Raw genomic sequence first — 20,424 nt, 5'->3', positions numbered from 1 at the left:
ACCAGCGTTTATGAACTGGTTTATTCACAGAATACAGTGAAGACCTGGGCATATACATCACAAAATCATGTAGCATACCATTGGAGGTCAGATCCTAAAACAAATACTCAAGGCTAAACAGTAGTTGCCATCCTTGCTAACGCTCTGTCCTGACAATTAAAACTGTAAAAATATCCCTGTCATTCATCTTTTCCAGTATCTATTCCAACATTTTCAAGCATGCCTAAAATATCATTACAGTTGTATCCTCAGACAAGATATGAAACAATTAATAGCAACAGAGAAGGTAATGTTTGAAACCTTTTCAACACAATGCACTCTTCAGCAGGTTAACGCCAGGTATGTCCTCGTGCAACATCTAGGAAATGTTACATTACTGGTTTGTCTCATTCAGAGGAGAGACTGCGAAGAAACTTATGAAATCTGACTGGCTTGAAGTTGCACTAAGCCCATACTTACCAATGGAGACTCTGCTTGTAAGACTCATAAGGCAATGAATGATTTGATTACTATGAGCGCAAAATGCTTAACACTGGTAGGATAGAGGATTTACGTTCTCCAAAAGACTATAAACCACCCTTTAAGTGACTGAGGTTAATATCTCACATGATGTGTGCACACAAAACAGATGTCTTGGGAAATTCTAGCAGTGGTACTTACAGCTTTAACTAACCTGTTACTGGTAGGGATTCTCCTTCATGTAAGTAGTTAAATTCAAATGATCAAGTGAGGAAAGCTGATGAAACAAACAGGATTAAGTGGTAAAGCCATTTTACAAGGGTATGAAGGCTCATTTTACAACACAAACCTGCCAACACACATTGAATGTATTTCTGGCTATAGGTGACAAGCTACTGATGGTGTGCTTCATGTAGGAATCCAACAATTATTTAACGTTGAATCAACAATGTTTAAAGTTGTAAACTGAACAGACTGTAGGAGTAGACTCCTGTAACTTTTGATTCAAATCTATGAATGAAAACAGAATTTCTTGGTGCTTTTTCAATCAAGAATGGAGAAAGCAGATTTAATGGCACATAGGAACTTTACAAAAATTAATAGATTTTACATGAGCTAACATGCCAGAAGAAAATGGTACCTAAACGGAACAACACAAACAAGGGCCTTCACCAAACTTGCTGCAAGTTTGGGGACATTGAGATCCAACAGCGTTTAAGCTGTGAGGGCCCCTGGTAATGAATGAAAAGACAGAAAATGGTGAGACTTGCCTCAGGCTGAAACAGGGCTACACTGAGACAGGGCCTCAGCCAGTCCCCCATGGCATTGCTACAGGGAGAAGAGAAATCTGGGTTTTAGCACTACAGCCACTAGTACCCGGTAAGTTCTGCATCTATACAATGCACTTCATGTGTCAAAGGCCAGTAGACTAGTGCCAGGTACAGAGCATCAATAAAGCAATCAATGAATATATTTATCATACTGCTTTTAATCAAATGCAAAGAAAAAATTATGCATTTACCAACATTTTTACAGTCAAAACACAAAAACAACTTGCTGCCGAGTTTGGTTTTCCCCTTTAACCCACAAGACAACAAGATGCCCAGCCACTGGGTTTATGTAGCCATGTACATGACTGGAGTACAAACCTGCTGTAACGTGTCTCTCTTCCTGCTAACTTCCCGTAAAGAGGAGTCTTAAAGTTTCGGCACATTTTATTACAATACAGTTTTACAACATTACATAAACCAGTTCATTTAGTAATCAATTGTATTTCATGTAGTCAAGGTTAGGACAGCATATCCTAAATAAATTTCAAGGTGTATAACAGAAAACAATGAATAAATAAACAGTTCTAAATCTGAAGCCCTCACCAAACAAAGTTGGGGACACAAAGTCCAACAGCACCTAGGTGCTGTGAAGGCCTCACTGCTTTTCTTAGAACGATAATGTATTTACGAAAACTTGCCTTGATAAAAGGTGGGTACTGCTCATGTAAATCCAGCGCCTTCACAACACTACGAACCATATCTACTACACTTCTACACACCTAAATGAAACATGAGAAGGAAAAAAAGCCACAGAACAAGGATGGTTTACAACAACAGTTCATAGTCTTGGTTAAGTACAGTGTAAATATTATGTCCCATGCGTTGTGTGATGCTTTTATAGCTCTCTTTTGTTTGCTGTTTATTCAGTGTCTCTTCCTCATAGCACAGTAGCAGAATACTACTACTAGGTACTATGTTACCAATACTTGTTTGTCTACTAGCAGTTGAGGACATTAGAAAAGGGTTGAGTGTCCAAACCTATAGAAGAGAGGAGGGCAGGCTTCAGTAGCGGCTTCCAGGAGACATGACGGGGGGTCGCATGCCCATAGGTGGCCGTGGAGGGGCTCCCTGGTACCCTGGGGGAACCATTGGGGGGCCCTGCCCATATGGAGGCATCCCTCCTGGCATATAACCTGGCATCCCCTGGGGTGGACCACCATACTGGCCTGGAAGAGCACAAATTTGTTGACTTTTGTTGTTGTTTTTTTAATCCAAATAATATGAGCTAGGCTGGTCAGTAGAAAAACAACATATAAAAACCATATAGTCTTTACATTGTACAAACATTCTTATATCTTGTAATGTCAGTTATATCAGGTGAAAATTAATACTAGGTATAGTACTAGGTTAGAAAGACCATCCTATAGCACATGGCTGAGCCCCACAACAGTTTATAAAGCAAAGCATTCTTGTCCTAAAATTTGACATGTTAATGAACTAGAGGCAGATGGTGCATACCAGGCACAGGATGCCTCATACCAGGCTGCTGAGGGGCCATCATGCCCCCCAAGGGACCCACTGGTGGGGCAGAAACGGTGGCCTGACCTTGGCGGGGAATATTGCGTTGATACCTGGGCAACTGTGCCCGCAATTCTTCCTACAGCACGGAGAAACAAAAAGCAAACACAGCAGAGATAATTAGACATCGAAATTCTACAGATCAACAGGATGAAAAGCAAAAACAAAGATAGTGCATAAGCAACGTGCTAATCAAACAATTAATACCTGATTAAATAAAAGTGTTTAAGTAAGACAAGTGCTATGACTATCAGAACATTTTTCTGAACACATGAATAGCCACTTACTGTAGAAACTAGAAAGAGAGACAGTTCCAGCTGGGCTACTTACCAGTGAGATATCCTCATCAGGGTGGATCAACTTACTGGTTGCACTGGAGGTGGTGAGAGTGGCAGGCTTACTGGTCACAGTGGAGGGAGGTTTGGACACAGTGCTGCTGCCAGCACTGGGGCTGGCCACTGAAGCAGTGGCCTGGGTGTAGGCTGGGAATGTGGGCTTTGAGGGGTCAGAGGAGGTAGAGGGGGTTGGGTGGGGGGACCCTGATACTGTCTGCTGGCTCTGAGGAGTGAGAGAGGAAAACACATTAGAGACTGTGCTAAAAGACATACATTTTAACAGGGGGAGAGGAACAATAACCCTTTTATCATACTTTACAGTTACTCCCATGACTGTGTGAGGATAATGTTTGGTCCCCTTTATATCTGGAATTAATACCTATCTCTTGTTTCTAGAAAGAATTTAGCTAGATTACATTTGCCCCTAACGTTTTTGTATGTCCAGCATACAAACTGCAAATTGACTTCTTGTTCACTCACTGCCAACTGCAGCAACCATAACTTCATCTTTCAAAATTTGCATACTTTAAAATACAGTTAACACCTCACCTCACTTGTTCCCCAACCATCAGTATCCTGTCAATTTATTTTTGACAGGTGTGTAATTACTTATTGTCTTTATTAGACAAAGCAGAGAAAGCCAGAGAAGACTGGTATGTGCCTGAGCCACAAGGACAACCAGACACATCACATTTATATATTGTTGCTAATCCATCCAACTTAACACCACATATATAAAGGGGGTGTGCTGTTGCTGCTGTTACACAGTTAAAAGAGCAACTTAATAAAGTATGATGCAAGTTAGGTATTCCTTCAAGCCTGCAAGATAAAAAGGCATGCTGTGTTGTATTCCCCTACACCAATTAAGAAACTACAGCTCAAATTACAAATCTGCATAAGAACAAAACTTTTGGTTTGGCCAAAAGGTGACAAAAACTGACTTGATGTTCTATAAATGCAGATTTGTAGGAAAAGAAAAAAAGCAAACAATGGCATGTAGCATCAAATCACAAACGCCTTTGAAAAATCATTCCTACACACATAACTGGTTGGATCTCAGCATCCCCTGGTAAAACAGCCTCAGCACATAAATAAATAGAAATAAACTGTCCAATCTGCCCTACTACTCTATAAGCAAACTATATACAATTGTGTGCATGCCAATTGTAAATCTGTAGTTTGTCAGAGCGGGGCAGGCAGACAGCTGCGTACTTGTGAAGTGCTAGGAAACAGAGCTTTAGAGGAGGCGGACTGAGAGTCTGCACTCGACGAGCCTGTACTTGTACTTGTGCTTGCAACCCGACTCCCCATCTGCAGCACAGGGAAAGAGTAAAAAATAGGAAAGATAAAATATCCTGCAGTTAAACGAATTGCCAGGTCAGGTGTTTCTATATCAACCTGTGAGTACATGGAAAAATACTCCAACATCCCTGTTCCAGAAGACAGGAATGTAGTACTTTATCTAAAATGTCACAACGCCCTGTCAGAATGCTGGAGGTTGGAGGGAGATTGTTAATGTTGCACGTAAACCATATCTCAACAACAAATATTTACCTGTCCAGCACTGGGGAAAAGAGGCTTGGTGACAGCAGGCTGGGCTGAGGGGGCAGTGGCTGCAGGCATGGCAGGTCTGGTCAGCATATTTGGTCCTGCAGCGGGGGGAGCCTGAGCCATGTGTGCCATGCCTGGACGGTGACCCACGGGAGGAGGTATGCCTGAATGGGGTGTTAAGATTAACATGCATTTAAAACACTGTGATGTTAGAAACAAAATTGTATTGTCAATCACAAATTCACATCAAGACTTGACCCAGGTTGAGAGGGACATTTTGTGAAGGTTTGCTTATGTATGGGCAGGGCAGCAGGTACCTGGTGGCATGCCGGGCATCATTGGGGGCATTCCTGGACCGGGAGGCATCATTCCACCCATTGGCATCATGCTAAACACAATGAAAAAACATATTTGTAGAAAATGTAAAATATGATGTGAAATAAAGCATTAATGTGACATTAAAGATGGGAAATTCCAAGCCCTGACCCTGGTGGCATTCCTGGGATTACAGGGGGCATCCCTGGCATCATTGGTGGTACGCCCGGCATCATTGGAGGCATTCCTGAGACAAGGAGATGATCAGTTACCACAAACTTATTTACTAATTTATTACACGTACATGAAACAGGTTTATATAAACCCACTGCTGTTCCCTACCTGAGTAGCTGCCCGGAGGCATTCCTGGGGCACTGGAGCCTGGAGGCATGCCAGGCTGGGTCATAGGGGGCATGTAGCCTGCCTGGGGTTGGGCAGCAGGCTGCTGAAAGGAGGGACCAGGCTCTTCATCCTCATCATACTCGTCTGAGTCGTCCTGATTCTGCTTCTTCTTCTGAGATTCTGGCAAACAGAAAACAGCAAAGAATAGAAAATTTTCAACCAGCAAAAATAAGTACATCACACTGTCAATGCGGCACTGTTGTAGTTGCAATACCTTGTGTTTTTTGTTCAAGTACTCTTCTTCTCTCTTCCATATCTTTCTCTGGAATACCCTCCATGCCATAGATTTCCAGTTCAATGTCTGTTCTTCCAGGTATTGCATTAGGAACTCCGTCGATGGTCTCTTTGTGTACCTAAGAATGAATTAAGCAGCACAAGGTGACACTGTCAGTTGGCTGGCTGGTAGTAAATACATTGAATGAGTACCAATACAGCCTCATTTAGGAAAGGTGCATTATTTTCCCTCACCTGCATACAGTGGATCGCCAGCCCAGGACCAGTATACAGCTTTTTATGACAGATGTGACACTTAAAATGTTTGGCCTTCTGATGCTGAATGAGAATCTTTTCATCGTCAAAGTCTCTGTTGCAGTACCTGAGTCCATGGTTAAGGAAACTGTGGTTTTATGCTCACACTCAGTCACTGGTATACTGGAACAATGTACTGACCGCTCAATCAGACTTACTGTGAATGTGTTTGTATGGCCGCTTGTTGTAGTTTCTCTGCTTTAACCACTTATTTAACCAATGAAAAGTGTAATTATTTATACCTGTAGGACCTAACAACAATTCATAGTGCAGTACCCCTGAGTATATCTTATTTCTGTGTTTATTGTTGTGATATTTTGTAGGATTAATACATGTTTAGACATAATGCACTTTTTTTTTTTTTTTTTGCAAATTTCTAAGGCAAATATTTTAATATTTCTTGATTCTTTTTCGAGTGCTTACAATTTGATTCTTCTCTTAAGAAGTTGAGCAACTGCAGCTGAACCCAGTTTCCCCTCAGGGATCACTAAAGTATTTCTTATTCTGAAGTGCTAAATCAGACTTAACCCTCTTATTATCTTTGGGTTCAGTTTGACCCAATTCAGTGTTTAACGTCTCTAAATACATGATTAACATCTTTTTTTCATGATTTTTCCTACTTTAACAGGGACAATAAATAAAATAAAATAAACATGACATGTTTTAAATTTCCTGGACACATTTTGTACATTTTGTGTTTCTTCGAGGTCGGTTTGACCTCCAGGCTGTTTCAGCTGTATAAAACATATAACAAAATTAAAAATTTTACACACAGTAGTTTAAGTTAAGTTTTGGATGACACTGAGGAACTTTAATATGTCATTTATAATCTTCAATAAACTTCCCTGTGCTTTAGAACCCTCGCCACGCAGAACCAAACCTGGAGCAGTAAGTATGTTTTATGTGAAGGGCTATTTAGGTAGTCAACAACAAAGCACCTGTTATATAAACTTGAGTAACAATTATTACCATAATCATTTTCGTTGTACAATGACAATAAAGGCTATCTGATTTGACTGATTTAAATTTCTGAAGTCAAACTGACGTACATGTTAGTACGTTTGAAGATGACAAGAGGGTTAAAGGAGTTTTTAACATGGAAACACTAGTAACAGTATTTTTCATACAGAATAACCCTGTGCAGCTGTATTTAGTCCAGTGAAGCAGTGAGCTGGTGTACGGCTGCCGACAGGAGGCTGCTCCGGGCGGCCTGGCCTGTCAGTCCGCCCCGCAGTGAGCAGGCTCCGGGCGGCCGCTCCGCTCAGCCACCGCTGCCGACCGTTAGCTGCCGGCGGTTACCGCTAACCGACATCACGCGGTGTTTTGTTTTGTTTTGAAAAGGATACCAGCACCAAGGCTTCATCTGCTTTTTCTTCTTCCTGCCCATGTTTCCTGCTCCGCTGAGTAACCGCTACAGCTGACAAAACACAACAGCCCAGTCGAAGATGGCGTCGGCCCGTCAACATCCCACAAGACATTGCGGGGTGGGCTTCATGGGTTTCCGCTGAAGTGTTGCGCCCCCTGGCGGCGTGAGCGGCAGCCGCGGCTCTGAGCCAGCGGCTGAGGGAGGACCGGGATTTACCCAGATTATAAAAATCATCTGGATTAACCTTCTCCAGTCATTTAAAACTTCCAGAAAATGATTATGATAAATATTGTTACCCAATTTTAAGTGTTGGGTACTTCATGTGTCTTGTTGACAACCTAAACATATCTTTAAACAAAACATAACCCCTCTGACTCATCCTCCTCTTATACATCAAAGTTATTGTGGGAACCATGTTTTCCTTCCAAATGTCACTTTACATATCAGTGGTCTTCTCACTGCTGCAGGTGTGGTTATGTTTGGTTATGAGCATTATGGTTCCTCAGTGTCATCCAAAACAACTTAAACTACTGTGTGTAAAATGTTGATATTTCTTATATGTTTTATACAGCTGAAACAGCCTGGAGGTCAAACTGACCCCAAAGAAACACAAATGGGTACAAAATGTGTCCAGGACTTAGAAAACATATCAACAGGTTAATTTTATGTTCTCTTGCTTCCACTGAATCAGTAAATGATGTTGATCGTGTAAACATGTTCATGAGTAGTGATTCTTTTTGGTTTGATTTACAGAATAATTTCTCAAAAAAAAAGACAAAGATTTCATACTAACAAAGGCTGATATATTAATATATTACTCATATTTAACAGTCCCAATTTTTCATCTGGAGATTCTTATATGATTACTTTGATTACTATTGTGGATAAATACTATATCCATAAAATTATTTGACTTAAAAAAAAAAAAAAAATTATCCCTCCTTTTACATTTTTCGAGTTTCCAGTTATAAAACACATTTGACTACCTTTGAAAATTAAATTATTTAGACATTTCAGATTTACTTTTTTCAGTTTTTCCTTCCTTCCTTCCTTTCTTTCTTTCTTTCTTTCTTTCTATTATTTGTTCTTCATGGTAATTCACTGTAATTTAATTTATATAACTTTTACACTTGTGTATATGTACAGCAGCTTTTCCAGTGTAAATGTGTATATTACATGTGTACTACATGCACGTGGCTGGAATTTTCTCAAATAAAAGTGAAAAAAAAAAAAAAAAAAAAAAAAGCTTAATACACCATTCACTTTTATTGAAGTAATAATGAAAGACTGGCTCACACATTAAGACAGGCCTGTTTTTTATTTATTTATTTATTTATTCATTTATTTATTTATTTTTAGTTTTTTAAAGACTGTTTTCATTTCACAAAAATCAATAATATATCAGGTAAATTAGATAACACAAAGACAGAGTTACAAATGGATACGTATGTAATTTTTACATGCTTAGATGGTAGTAGCCGGGTTTAAGTGTTATAAATTTAAAAAAAAAAAAAAAAAAAAGAGTCGAAAAGAGTCGGTGTAACATCAGTATTTCAGTGTATGTCTAAGAAGCATTTCAGTGGATGAACCAGCCACATGTGTTGGATATACCGTACTTATACAGGTTAATACATGTTGGAATAACATTAGAGATTATAATGTATTCATTGGGACATTTAGGCATATGACTTTTCTTGTTTGTTTGTTTGTTTGTTTAGACACTCCATATTCTATTCAGTTACACTCCCTCTTCAGAAATAAACTATTTAACCAACAAATAGTTATTTTCAAACATATTTTTTTTTACAACATAAGTTCTCTCTTCTCTGTCATTAACCTATATAAGTAGGTATTACTTGCAGCAGATAATAATCACATGCACACAGATGTAAACAATAACTTGCACTTATGAAAACCCTTCAGAGGCTGTTTGACACCGGAACCAAGAACGCGCGACAAATATCCTAGTCGGACATGTTTTTTTAAACGTACAGTATCCACCAACAAGAAGAGGGGCCAGTGTTCACTCCATTCGAGCTTCTGCACCAAGCGGGGAGCCGGGCGTCAGTAACACATAATAAATCATTATAAATATCAATAATTTGAGACGCAGCACCATGTTCACCTCACAGACCTCCTCCTTCCAAGACTCGATCGACGTGGAGGACCGAGACGAGCTGGACAGCGAGGAGATCTCCGGCTGCAGCCTCAGGACCCAGCTCAGCTGCTACTACACCATCTACCTGTACCAGGGCACCAGGTAACCGGACACAAAGTCGTCCCGGGACACTTTGATGACAGCTGAGGCAGCGCCACCACACATCCTCACAAACCACACCAGAGGCCCCGAGCCATGTATCGGCACCGTATCGATATCTACACATGAACAGGCGTTATTGATACCTCAACAGGCAACGATATGGATGAGATCAAATGTAGGGTTAGGGTTAGTCTAAGACAGTGTTTGGTCTGTCCTGATCAATAACTTTGCTGGGTTTTTTTGTTGCAAGAATGCTCAATTTTCACTGTTTCAACACTAAAATATTGTTGAAGCATTGCCTCGGGGCAGACGATTAAAAAAAAAAAAAAATCACTACAGCCTGTGTTTGATCAATACTACACTTAGTCCATGTGGTATCATTATGCTGTTTTTATGAAGAGTGCTTAATTCACACTTAAAATTTCAAATAAGTGTGAACCGTAATAGTTAAGGTGTATATTGTATCGCGATCAAATTTGTCTGGCATAAATATTGAGGTTTGATATTTTGCAGCCCCACCACAGTGTATGTCTCAGTCATCTGTTATTCTCTGCAGGATGTGGCAAACGTCTACCTGAACTAGTTAGTCGATGTGTGAAGCTGTGAGGTTTTCTTTGTCATGTTGTTTCTGTCCAGCAGCCGGTCCTCCGCCCCCTGAGCCGCTCACAGTGACATTCATTCACACACATTTTGTTACATGAGGAACTAACCAGGTGATGAGTAAATTGTCAATTGTCTTAGATCTGAGGCTACTGGGGAAAATGTGGCATGGAACCAGAGAAGAGCAGACTCCACAACCAGTCAGGATGACTTTAGGTACTGTAACAAAGGAGCCGTCCACCCACCTCTCCTTGCTTTCAGTGGTTGTTCTTCCTTGGCTTTCACTGTTGTGCATTGGTGTTATCCACGAGGCTGACCACAACAAATCCTGTCAACATGGAAATCAGTGCTGTTTCTTTCTTCTCTTGATTACTGTGCACACTGTTTGTCTGACTCTGAGTTACATGGCCTTTCACGCCTCTCCCAGTGTGAATGGGCTCTCCATTGGCACGTGTAATTGGAAACTGGAGTTGAATAAAATGAAAGAATGAGATAATGGATTGGATTTGAATGTCATGGTGGACTGTCACAGAATAACGGCAATAAACACATTCTCTCAATGATATTAGAGGCAAAATGACACGACTGATTCGAGGCTGTGTGACTCAGTTGAAAAAAGACAGTCACTCTGTTGCTGTGCTGTGTGGATGTGGCTTATGGTCATCAGCTTCTTCCATCTCCTCTCCATTACTTGACTGGCCTCCTCAGACCTCATCACCCCCAGCGGTTGTTTGTATCCCTAGTGACTCTCTGTCCCACCCACAGCCTCACGCTGGTGGACAGCAGCCTGCCGTCCGAGGCAGAGCCGGAGCTGCGCTGCTACATCTCAAGGAGACTAAGCAAAGGAGCCCTGCTTGGGGGCATGGGCAACATCGCCACAGTGGAGCTCAGGTGCTACTGGCCTTTTCATATTCATGTACACTACACGATTTGAACTCTGTTTCACCTCTTACCTTTGAACTGATGCAGGACATCTTCATCATTGTAGTACACGCCATTATTGGGGCATAGCTGATATGATTTAAATATAGTAGGGTGGACAACTTTGATTTTTTTAATAACACACCTATGTGGTTGATTCACTTTTCCCAGTGTCCCAGAGCAAGCGGTAGGCTGCTACTGCTGTCTCTTGGAGCAGGAGAGGTCACCCGAGCAACCTGACGCTGATGGCAACGGATATGTCATCTGTTTTATGGGCGGCTCTGAGAAAGGACTGAACTTATATCCTTTACTGACAGTGCTCTTTAATATAATGTTGTCAGGCTGTCTGTATACACAGTGCACGCTGTAATTGCTGTTTCCAGCTTTGTTACATTGCATCCACAGTATTATCAATTTGCTCAGAGAAGTAGGCAGCCTCTCCAGTTCCTTGACTTGGTGAACATTCAGACTAGAGCTGGATAAATATGTCCAAGGCCTGCAGAGCAGCCTGCAAACCCCAGAGGTTAGAGAATACACTAAGGGCCCACTCACATTGGCAAGTTTGAGCCCGTATCGTGCTAAAGCCAAAATCCCCCCCTCCCCAGTCCCCGGCTGGCCTGCACTCACATTACCTTTTTCCCAAACGCGCCCAAGCACGATTGCCCCCGGTGTGCACGTCATCACGTTGAAATACGACAACAGGCATGGCCCGACGTCATTATAAATAAATGTAGTTCAAATACATCATGTCTTCCTTTTAACTAAAAAACGTTTTTGGTCCTTTTAATCAGACATGGGATGTTTATTTACCTTGACAGTTTCGGAGGTAACTTCCTCCTTCTTCAGAAAGGTCCAACTGACAGCCGGAGCGGCACCTGTCAGATCCGGCAGACCGGGTGACCGCACACCGCGCGGTGCCGCGGCCAGTGCCGGCCGGTGCCGACGCGGTGCCGGCCAGCACCAGGTCTGCCGGATCTCCGCACACAGACTGCTGTACTTTCATAAACCGACTTTTGTTTATACGCGGTTGCAGCAGCACAACGGACAATGACACAGACAACATGGTTGATTATTGATTGCGCAACGTGGCCATTCGCCGGTAATCGCGCTGCGCACATTAAACAATTTTGCAGAGGCAGGAGGAAAGTTGCATGATTTACATCCGCGCACCGCGTGCATGACCGTGCATGTGCTCGTGTACGCGCCCGTACCGTGCAGAAGCACACCCCTTCCAACCATGCCAGAGCGGGGGAAGTGTACTGTATTCAAGCACGATACGGAGCGATCACACTGGTCAAAGAATCCGGATTTTAAGGGCAATCGTGCTTGGGCGCGGATCAAACTTGCCAGTGTGAGTGGCCTCTAACAGTGCAAAGGAGCTGTCTGTACTGTATCACACTGTGTTGTTGATACAAGATTGTTGTCTGTCCTTCCTTGTGTGCATCAGCTGCAGAACCTTGAGACGGAGGTGCGTCCCTACCTGAGTCGGTGGTACGAGGAGTCTGTGATGCACATTTATCGGGTGGTGCAGCTGGTCCATGACAGCATCAGCTTCCTGCTGCATGCCGTGAGTCACTTTGGGAGTCCTCCTTCTTGATTTGCGCAAGAACTGCTCACATTTAGCAGCTCTCTGAGCGACCCAGTCAAACTGCAAAGAAATCATATGCAACTGCCAATTGAAAAAACTAGCAAAAACTCTGAGTCGCTGTGGATTTGTGTAACCTGCTGTATGTAAGAGTTGTCATTTTATTGAAGGTTTTCATTCATTTCAAATCGCCATCCCAATACATCATAAGATAAGTAGCAGGATCATTCACCCCATGCATCAAAATATCCCTTGTGCGTATTTTGATTCAGTTTACTTTTTGATATCAGTCAAATTCTGTGCATTGCAACCAAAATGTTTTCTGTCTCCAGGCTCTGAGCCACACACATGTGGAGGTCATAAACTCAGATGAGAGGACAAAGGCTGATGTGTCCAGGTGAGTTCCTTTACAGTACCTGTTCTTACAACGCCACATTACCTGGTCTTACCGCTGGATGTTCAACATGTGTTTGGCACCAGGTTCATCAAAGCAGCCAGTCTGCAGGGCCTGTCTCAGCAAGACACTACAGCAGCCTCTCTGTGTAAGGCCATCTCAGAGGACACACACTCCGACTTGATCATAGACTGCTCCACCAGCCCGCCCACGCTCACCAACACCGGTAAGCTGCAGGGCTGGCCCGGCCTAATCACAGGGTTCCTACGCAGCCTGGAAAAGTATGGAAATGTACAGAATATGATTTTGATCATTTCCGGGTCTGTAAATGTATGGAAAAACTTATATGTAATATATAAAATCACAACAAATAAATCCAAATTTTTTTATTTTGAAGAAGCCATGTTTTACATTGATAGAGCACAGAAGAGAACAATTCAGATGCCGCCTTTTGACTGTTTTGGGCTTCTGCACTGTGTTGTTGGACTCTTGCTTAAGTAAGGTTTTGTCAGGCAGGAAGCTGATTTTTCGTGAAGCCTGAGCTTTAAAAAAAAAAAAAAATCTGTGTCTGATAGAGCGGGACAGCAGATCAAAGGTACAAGTACAGCCTAATGCTAGGTGCAACCCTTCTGAAAATAACATTCCTCTATGATTAGTGTTTTTAATGAGTTAAAATAGCAATTACAAATCATGCCAAATATCCAGTAGTGTCAGTTTTTGATGAAATATATTTTTGTCTACAAATGTGGTTTGTAATCAAGAAAATTCTGACAATAAAATTGAGAAAGTCTCTGCCAGTGTAACAGGAAAGTGCTGTTCCCTACACAGTTTGTAGTCTTCTGCTTCGAGAAATGCCTTTAGAGACTAAAATGCACCCCTAGGTGTATTTTTGAATAACCATCTGCTGCAGTGCCTTTGTTGCATTTATCAGAATAATGTCTGCTATATAGGGGTAATTTGTTCTTTTAATTATCAACTGATTTGCTACAGTAGTTTTCACTCTGAATCTTACAGTGTCCTAGACTAATATAAATGTTCTCTTCCCTCAGTCAGTAATCGTTTCTGTGATGACTGGATTCAGGCATTCCTAAACGCTGCAGAGCGTTGTAATCCCTTCCTGCTCAGACAGATCCTGGAGAATTTCAAACTTAAGGTGGGAAAACACACACACACACACACACACACACAAACCGGATGACTTTCCACTCCTCATTTTTTGTTTTAACGTGATTGACGATTCTCTATCTCTTTCCTTTTATTGTTTATTTGTCCACAAACCACGACTCCCACTCTGCAGGCCATCCAGGACATGAACAGCCTGAAGCGCTATGTGCGTCAGGCCGAAATGAGTCACTACGCGCTTTTCCGCTGCTGCCAGTTCCTGCAGGGCTGTGGAAACGGAGACGTGTTGCTGCAGAACGCCAGGGCAGAGCACAGCGACCTGCCGGAGGCCTGCAGCATCATCACTGTCCTGGAGGAGTTCCTCAGGGAGCAGTCCCAGGCCCAGTCCTGATTCTCTCACTGCACTCCTACCAAGGTGGGAAATTCACCGCAGCCACCCACCAAATTATGACACAAGGTCACTCTGGCAGCAGTTTTTTCTGATCATGAATCAGTCAAGCATCATTCCTACCATAGCATTACATTCTAAGTTAAATATCAACTTGGCAGGTAAGGATTGAAGTGGCTGGGTCTATTTCCTGCATGTCTTTCCCAGTCTCAAAGCTCGACTGCCTCCTACAAACGTGTCTTTATTTTTTGTTGTTTGACATAGTTTACTCATGAAATAACATTACTGTAATGATCTTACCAACTAAAGCTAGTTGTTAATTGCAGATGACAATGAAATGTGCTTTCGGGTGTTTGGAAAATGACCTCTTTTTATCCCACTTTGGCTGAAAGCTAATTGGCAGAGAACCTGTCTGATTTCAGTGCAAGAATCATTTAAGATGTAGGAGATAAAACTGGAGCATCCTTTCTAGAATCACTCAGTTTTATTCCTGTGTCTGGCACTTTCTCCAGTACTATGTATCTCTAAATATGTCACAGTGTTGTCATGTTGTTCCTTCGTAATTTGTGTGTTGAATGAGTGTCAGAAATCAGTGTTAACACTGTGAACCAAAAACAATTATTACTACTTTGTTGCTAAACTGACATTGACTGCAACACTTTAATTATTCCAATGTACAGAGATAATACTCATCCTGACTAAATTATGGAATTATCAGTGGATTTTTCTGTGCCTGTTTTAATGTCCAAATTCTCTTTATTGTTTTGTATTTTGATTTTATCACGTTTTTGTTTTGAAGAGAAACACGTGTGAGAATGCACAAATCACTTTTATCTATTGCTTTTGTTACATTGCTCTTGATTCTGCTTCCATTTCAACCCAATAACTGCACTACTATATTTTTGTCATATGGGAATTTTTATGTTTTTCTATCAACTGACATTGCATAGTCTTATTTAATCTGTTTGTGGGAATGCAGTGTTGTAGATACAGTGTAATTTTTTTTTAATATCAAGGAATGCAAAGTATGACATCATCTTTGCAGCTTTCACCAGCCCAACAATTCACGCTAAGAACAAAACAATAACAGTTTTCCATTTCTGTCTAGTATGAAGCCAGTCTGTCCTTAGAATAAAAAAAAATTAAGTGTAGAATAAATGTAGGGTTAGGGAAAAAAAGGCTGCACCTGATGAAGTGCTCAGTAAATCTTAGCATGCATGTTGTTTTTCCTGTCATTGTGCATCTGAATCTCAGACAGTTTGAAATTATAGATCACAATATGAGACTAAAAGTTGTATTTTTTTCCCCAGAAAACCCACTAATGGATTTCAGATTTAAGAAGTATATTTGGATAATTTTATGAAAACAATCCAAAGTGTGTAATAAAGCAATACTAATGTCGGTGGTGTGTACTTTAAGCTGTGAATCCAGTGATAATGTGGGTGCGTCAGTTTACTATAGTGAACCGTACTGTGACTGACCTGTGTGTGTACAGTTCTTGGCTCTGTCCAGGGCAGGATATAATGTTATACATGAAAATGTGGCTCTTAGTCTTGTATATAGGAGCACAAACAGATATTGATCCTCTTTATTGTCAGTGTGTGTGTGCATGTTGTCTGTACCACAGAAAAGGAGAGCTCAGCAAAGACTACATGTATTATGAACACTGATTTTGTATAGAACAAGATGTCATAATAAACATATTTATCATACCACATCGCAGAAATACTGTTTGTTTTCAGTAAAATGAGTCACACCCACAAAGGAAGGGAAATGCTTGTGCAGAAAGAATTGAGTCTGTGATCCTAGAAATGCACAGGCGTGTACAGTTCCTCAGAGTCGGCCACATTTCCCCCACAGTCTGTCGGTTGTCGCCCCAAATGCAGCGTCATGTCCTCCTCGTGAGTCGCCCCGTCCTCCAGCTGGTCGTCTGCAAACACAAATAAAATGTGAGACTGTTATGCTTGTGTCGCAGAAATTGTTTTCATTTTGGCTGTTTGATGGCACAGTTGGAGATGTGAACATCCTCAAAATAAGGTCAACAGTGACAGTCACGTTAACGCAAAGCCAGACTTACCAACAGTGTGATCAGACATTTTCCTTAAAAGAGAGCTGGGAACGTCATAGATGCTCTCTGTTTGCACTTGTCTGCGCTCTGAAATGGATGCAATTCTCAGTAAACAAGACGTTTGTATCATCGTGGCACAACAAAGTATAAAAAGGCTGCATTGCACTTTCTGCACAAAATGAAAAGTCTCACCCTGACGGTCAGCAGCCCTCCTGTTAAAGACGGGAACGTCATACGGGTTTTCTGTCTGATCCAAGTCCCTCTCTGGCTGGCTGACCTCATATATTGCTAAAAGAGATATAGGCCATGTCAGAATCAATTCAGACATTTAACAGCCACTACATGTTTTTACATTAACACATGAAAATGATACTGACTGTTTCGAGGTGGTAAAACATCGTAGTCTCCCTCTTGTTGCTGCTCCTTCTCGCTGCTGAACTCACTGTACCATGTAGCACCGCTGAGCCTTTCATCTGAAAACAGAGTCTTGTTGGTACCACACAACCCAACCAGTCATAGGCAGACTTACCTACAACTGTAATGAATATGAGCTGACTTTGTCTTTTTTCAAAACTTACATTTCTATATCTCATCTTTGTCTCCTTTCATCTTATTCATACCGTTTCCCTGTCCAATCATCTCTTTACTTACAATTCTTCAATTACAACAATATGGAAAAAAAAACAAAAACAAAAAACGAAGGTCTTGACCCTTGCACTCCCTATTTACTGTTGCTTGTAATTTTGGTGATTAAGGGATATAATATTATCCTACAACTGCACTCACTCTGGATGAGAAGGTCACCTAAATGCCTAGAATGGAAATTTACAGATGAAAATCTTTAACTTCAAATGTTCTAAAGGTTTTTTTTTTTTTTTAATCAGTTGGGGTCAAACTGGTAATTCTGGGGAAGTTAGGGAACTGTCTTTCCTCCTTTCCCAGAGTCAGGTAAACTAATAGTTGTTAATGCCAAAAAGCACTATTAGGGTAGCTGGAATATGGGATCAAATGTCAGCTTAGATTAGGCTGAGACTCAGCTTTGTCCAAGAGGAGGCCCTCTGTCTCACACGTCCCAAAACCGACATGAAGCACTGAAACTTTACCGTTGTGATGCTCATGCTGTCTTTTACACGCTGGCAGTGTGTTCAGGTAGGTGGGCTCCTCGCCATCCAGCTGCTCAGTGAAGCAGAATGAGGAGAGGGCCGTCCTGTCCTCGGGGCGGGGCTGGTCTGGCAGAGCCGGGGCAGAGAGGGTCCTCCTGTCCTCGGGGCGGGGCTGGTCTGGCAGAGCCGGGGCAGAGAGGGGCCGAGCGGGCAGCGAGCCCGACACACTGTCATTGTCTGAGCAGCTGTTTGTGCTGCACTGTAAACTCTCTCGTTGCTCACACACATCCAGGCTGAGGAACAGAACAAGAGCATCACCTCTGGTTAGCATGACAGAGACTAAAAAAAACTGCTCTGTAGCGTTCCACCTCTGTCCTCCTGTTATAGATAACGTAGCAGAAAGCAAATCACCCTAATGCACGTCTGCGTTAATGAGCCGTTGTGACTCAAAATGAAACATTTGAGCCTGTTTCAGATCTGTAGTGATAAAATAAACTTCCAAAGACGTACTGTGTGTTTCCATGGTCCAAGGCCCCGGAGCTCGAGAGGTGCATGGCCTGCCACAGGTGTCCCATCCACTCCCTCCTCAGAGCAGCTGTTTCTGCTGCCTACACACACACACACACACACACATGCACACACACGCACACATATGGCCATGAAGCAGTTATGTAACCACTGTTTAGGTGCATGGTTTCATCAGTCATATAGAGGCAGGAAATGTCAACCAGGCCGACTAATGATGCAACAAAAAAAAAAAAAAAAAAAAAGTGTTTTCTCCAAATATGAGACTGCCTGTAACCTTTTGACTTTTTCCACTAACCTGTGAATACCGCCTCAGCTACCAAACGTAAACATCAAAATTCAATATATGTGACAGCTTAAGTTGCCACTTAAACACCTTTGTAATGAATAGTAACAATAATTTTAACTGTATTGGCCCTTTCTAAAAGTTTTCAAAGTGCTTCACAAGGCGGAAGAGATGAAAGAGAGAACACTTTAAAGCAAAGTTAAAGTTAAAAGTAACAATGAGTAGATACTGTATGTCAAATGTAAGGTATATGATATATAAATGCACAAAAACTATGAAACAATATATAAATAGGCCTACATAAACAGTAACTGTACTTAAAATACAGTTACTGTTTATGTAGAGTGGAGCTGAAGAAAATCCCAGCCTATACAAGTTTGTTTCATGAAAGCATTTAAAAGAAGATGCTGATGTCTGAGTCAAGATGCTTCAAAAGCAAAGGCCTGATGACGGCTTCCTGCACTAATATGTGTTCTTTGTTGAACAACATCATCAGATGAATTAGCAACTAAACTGGGGAACATGTCAGAAAAATGACTGCAGAGGTGTACAAGGTGGCACAGAGATGCTTATACCTACTCACAGTTGATTATAAAGGCTGAGCAGCTTTGTCATATATTTCAGAGAGCGTGACGTGAGCGACCTGACTGAGGCACAGTCAAACAGCACAAGTGACTCACCAGCACTTTTCTCTTTCCATTGGTCATGATGATCTCAAACACAAAGCGCTTGCCAGTGTCCCTCTGGACCTCTCGCACCGCCTGCACCTGGCCCGACAAGTAATAATTCATAACAAGTAATTAATTAAGATCAATAACTCATCAGAAATACATAAATAAATATGTATGTATTAGTGGGTTTAAAAACAAACAAAGTTTGGTGCAAAATGTAGGACAAGAGGTTAGAAAATAAATGACTTCTACGAGCAGTAACAGCCTCATAACAATAACAATTCGTTTAAGCAGTAATAAAAAATGTATTATTTAACAGTAATAAAATCATTAGAGACAAGGTTATGTGAAGTCTACTGGCTGGTGTTGGACTCACAGTGTAAATGTAGTACAGGCCTCTGAGGTGTGACTGTGAAAAGAGCAGAAATATCTTCATCATCACCTTCGATTCACTCGGATCTCACTTTACAATACACACAGGCACTGTCGATATAATTTCTTCCTCGTGCTGATAATGTGTGATGGATGTGAACAGGACGTATGTAGCTCAGGTCAGGAATAAGTGAGCTGTTCTAGCCATTGGCTGATTAAAAAAAATAAATAAAAGTTTTCAGGCGCTTGGTTGGCTCAGTATGAAGTTAATTCACCAGCGCTGAGTTCAAGGAGCGTTTCCACCACGGGAAATTTGTACTCACAGCACTGCCATCTTTCTTGGTGTAGAAGAACAAGGTTGTGTTTTGGAGCCTGAACCAGTACGTCGCCCACCTCATTTTCTGTGGAAAGACAGATACCACCCGAGACATTTCACTTCAACATGTTTCTGCTAAAGAATTAATACAAATTGATATGATTCTCTGTGTCTCACCATCGTATCTTTTCTTTTTTTCAGGAAGCCCTCGAACAATAACGTGCTCTCATCTGGTGACATGCTTATCTTGCAGTGGATAATAGGTTAAGCACTGTGGCTAGTTTTAATTCTGTCTACCTGTGTGTGTGGTGGTGTGACTTCCTCCTCACACATACTGAGAGCAACTGATCCACAGTCCCCAGCACGTACTCACTTCTCTATTCTAGTTCACAATAAGCCTGTTTGTGTAGGAGATGTTACATGATGTCAGCTCAGAAAAACACGAATGAACACCGTCAGTGGGTGCTTTCCCCAGATAGAGTGAAACGTATTTATTTGTTGTCAGTAGC

The 20,424-nt window shown here is 41.6% G+C and overlaps 3 protein-coding genes across 8 annotated transcripts; 1 reads left to right on the top strand and 2 right to left on the bottom strand.

Moving 5' to 3' along the window:
- Positions 1–2: 2 nt before the first annotated feature.
- On the bottom strand, positions 3–7,396 carry LOC115363025 (BUB3-interacting and GLEBS motif-containing protein ZNF207). 4 transcript variants are annotated; one of them, XM_030057093.1, is made up of 12 exons: positions 7,285–7,396; positions 5,879–6,005; positions 5,625–5,763; positions 5,351–5,530; positions 5,180–5,255; positions 5,011–5,081; positions 4,697–4,857; positions 4,355–4,453; positions 3,138–3,365; positions 2,748–2,886; positions 2,268–2,455; positions 3–2,008 (listed from the first exon to the last, which is right to left on the bottom strand). In XM_030057093.1, exons 1-11 carry the CDS (start codon positions 7,323–7,325, stop codon positions 2,292–2,294), a joined length of 1,425 nt encoding a protein of 474 aa, XP_029912953.1. In that variant the 5' UTR covers positions 7,326–7,396; the 3' UTR covers positions 3–2,008; positions 2,268–2,291. The 4 variants fall into 4 exon arrangements, with proteins under 4 accessions (XP_029912953.1, XP_029912951.1, XP_029912954.1 ...); XM_030057091.1 differs by having other exon boundaries at positions 3–2,455; XM_030057094.1 differs by lacking the exon at positions 4,355–4,453 and having other exon boundaries at positions 3–2,455.
- c8h17orf75 (chromosome 8 C17orf75 homolog) lies at positions 6,502–16,291 on the top strand. 3 transcript variants are annotated; one of them, XM_030057097.1, is made up of 11 exons: positions 6,502–6,512; positions 9,325–9,564; positions 10,306–10,380; positions 10,930–11,055; positions 11,257–11,385; positions 11,548–11,608; positions 12,533–12,652; positions 13,003–13,067; positions 13,151–13,290; positions 14,114–14,217; positions 14,362–16,291. In XM_030057097.1, exons 2-11 carry the CDS (start codon positions 9,422–9,424, stop codon positions 14,575–14,577), a joined length of 1,179 nt encoding a protein of 392 aa, XP_029912957.1. In that variant the 5' UTR covers positions 6,502–6,512; positions 9,325–9,421; the 3' UTR covers positions 14,578–16,291. The 3 variants fall into 3 exon arrangements, with proteins under 3 accessions (XP_029912957.1, XP_029912956.1, XP_029912958.1); XM_030057096.1 differs by lacking the exon at positions 6,502–6,512 and having other exon boundaries at positions 9,312–9,564; XM_030057098.1 differs by lacking the exons at positions 6,502–6,512; positions 10,306–10,380 and having other exon boundaries at positions 9,312–9,564.
- A 2-nt stretch (positions 16,292–16,293) lies between these two features.
- On the bottom strand, positions 16,294–20,155 carry LOC115363117 (uncharacterized). The gene is made up of 10 exons (XM_030057201.1): positions 20,093–20,155; positions 19,923–20,000; positions 19,604–19,636; positions 19,237–19,323; positions 18,256–18,353; positions 17,746–18,038; positions 17,020–17,115; positions 16,835–16,930; positions 16,652–16,729; positions 16,294–16,504 (listed from the first exon to the last, which is right to left on the bottom strand). Exons 1-10 carry the CDS (start codon positions 20,153–20,155, stop codon positions 16,380–16,382), a joined length of 1,047 nt encoding a protein of 348 aa, XP_029913061.1. The 3' UTR covers positions 16,294–16,379.
- Between the last annotated feature and the right edge of the window lie 269 nt (positions 20,156–20,424).

Source organism: Myripristis murdjan, chromosome 8 (assembly GCF_902150065.1).
Source record: "Myripristis murdjan chromosome 8, fMyrMur1.1, whole genome shotgun sequence".
Classification (NCBI taxonomy): domain Eukaryota; kingdom Metazoa; phylum Chordata; class Actinopteri; order Holocentriformes; family Holocentridae; genus Myripristis; species Myripristis murdjan.
The sequence above is the reverse complement of the archived record's forward strand: the minus strand, read 5'-3'. Positions and strand labels throughout refer to the sequence as shown.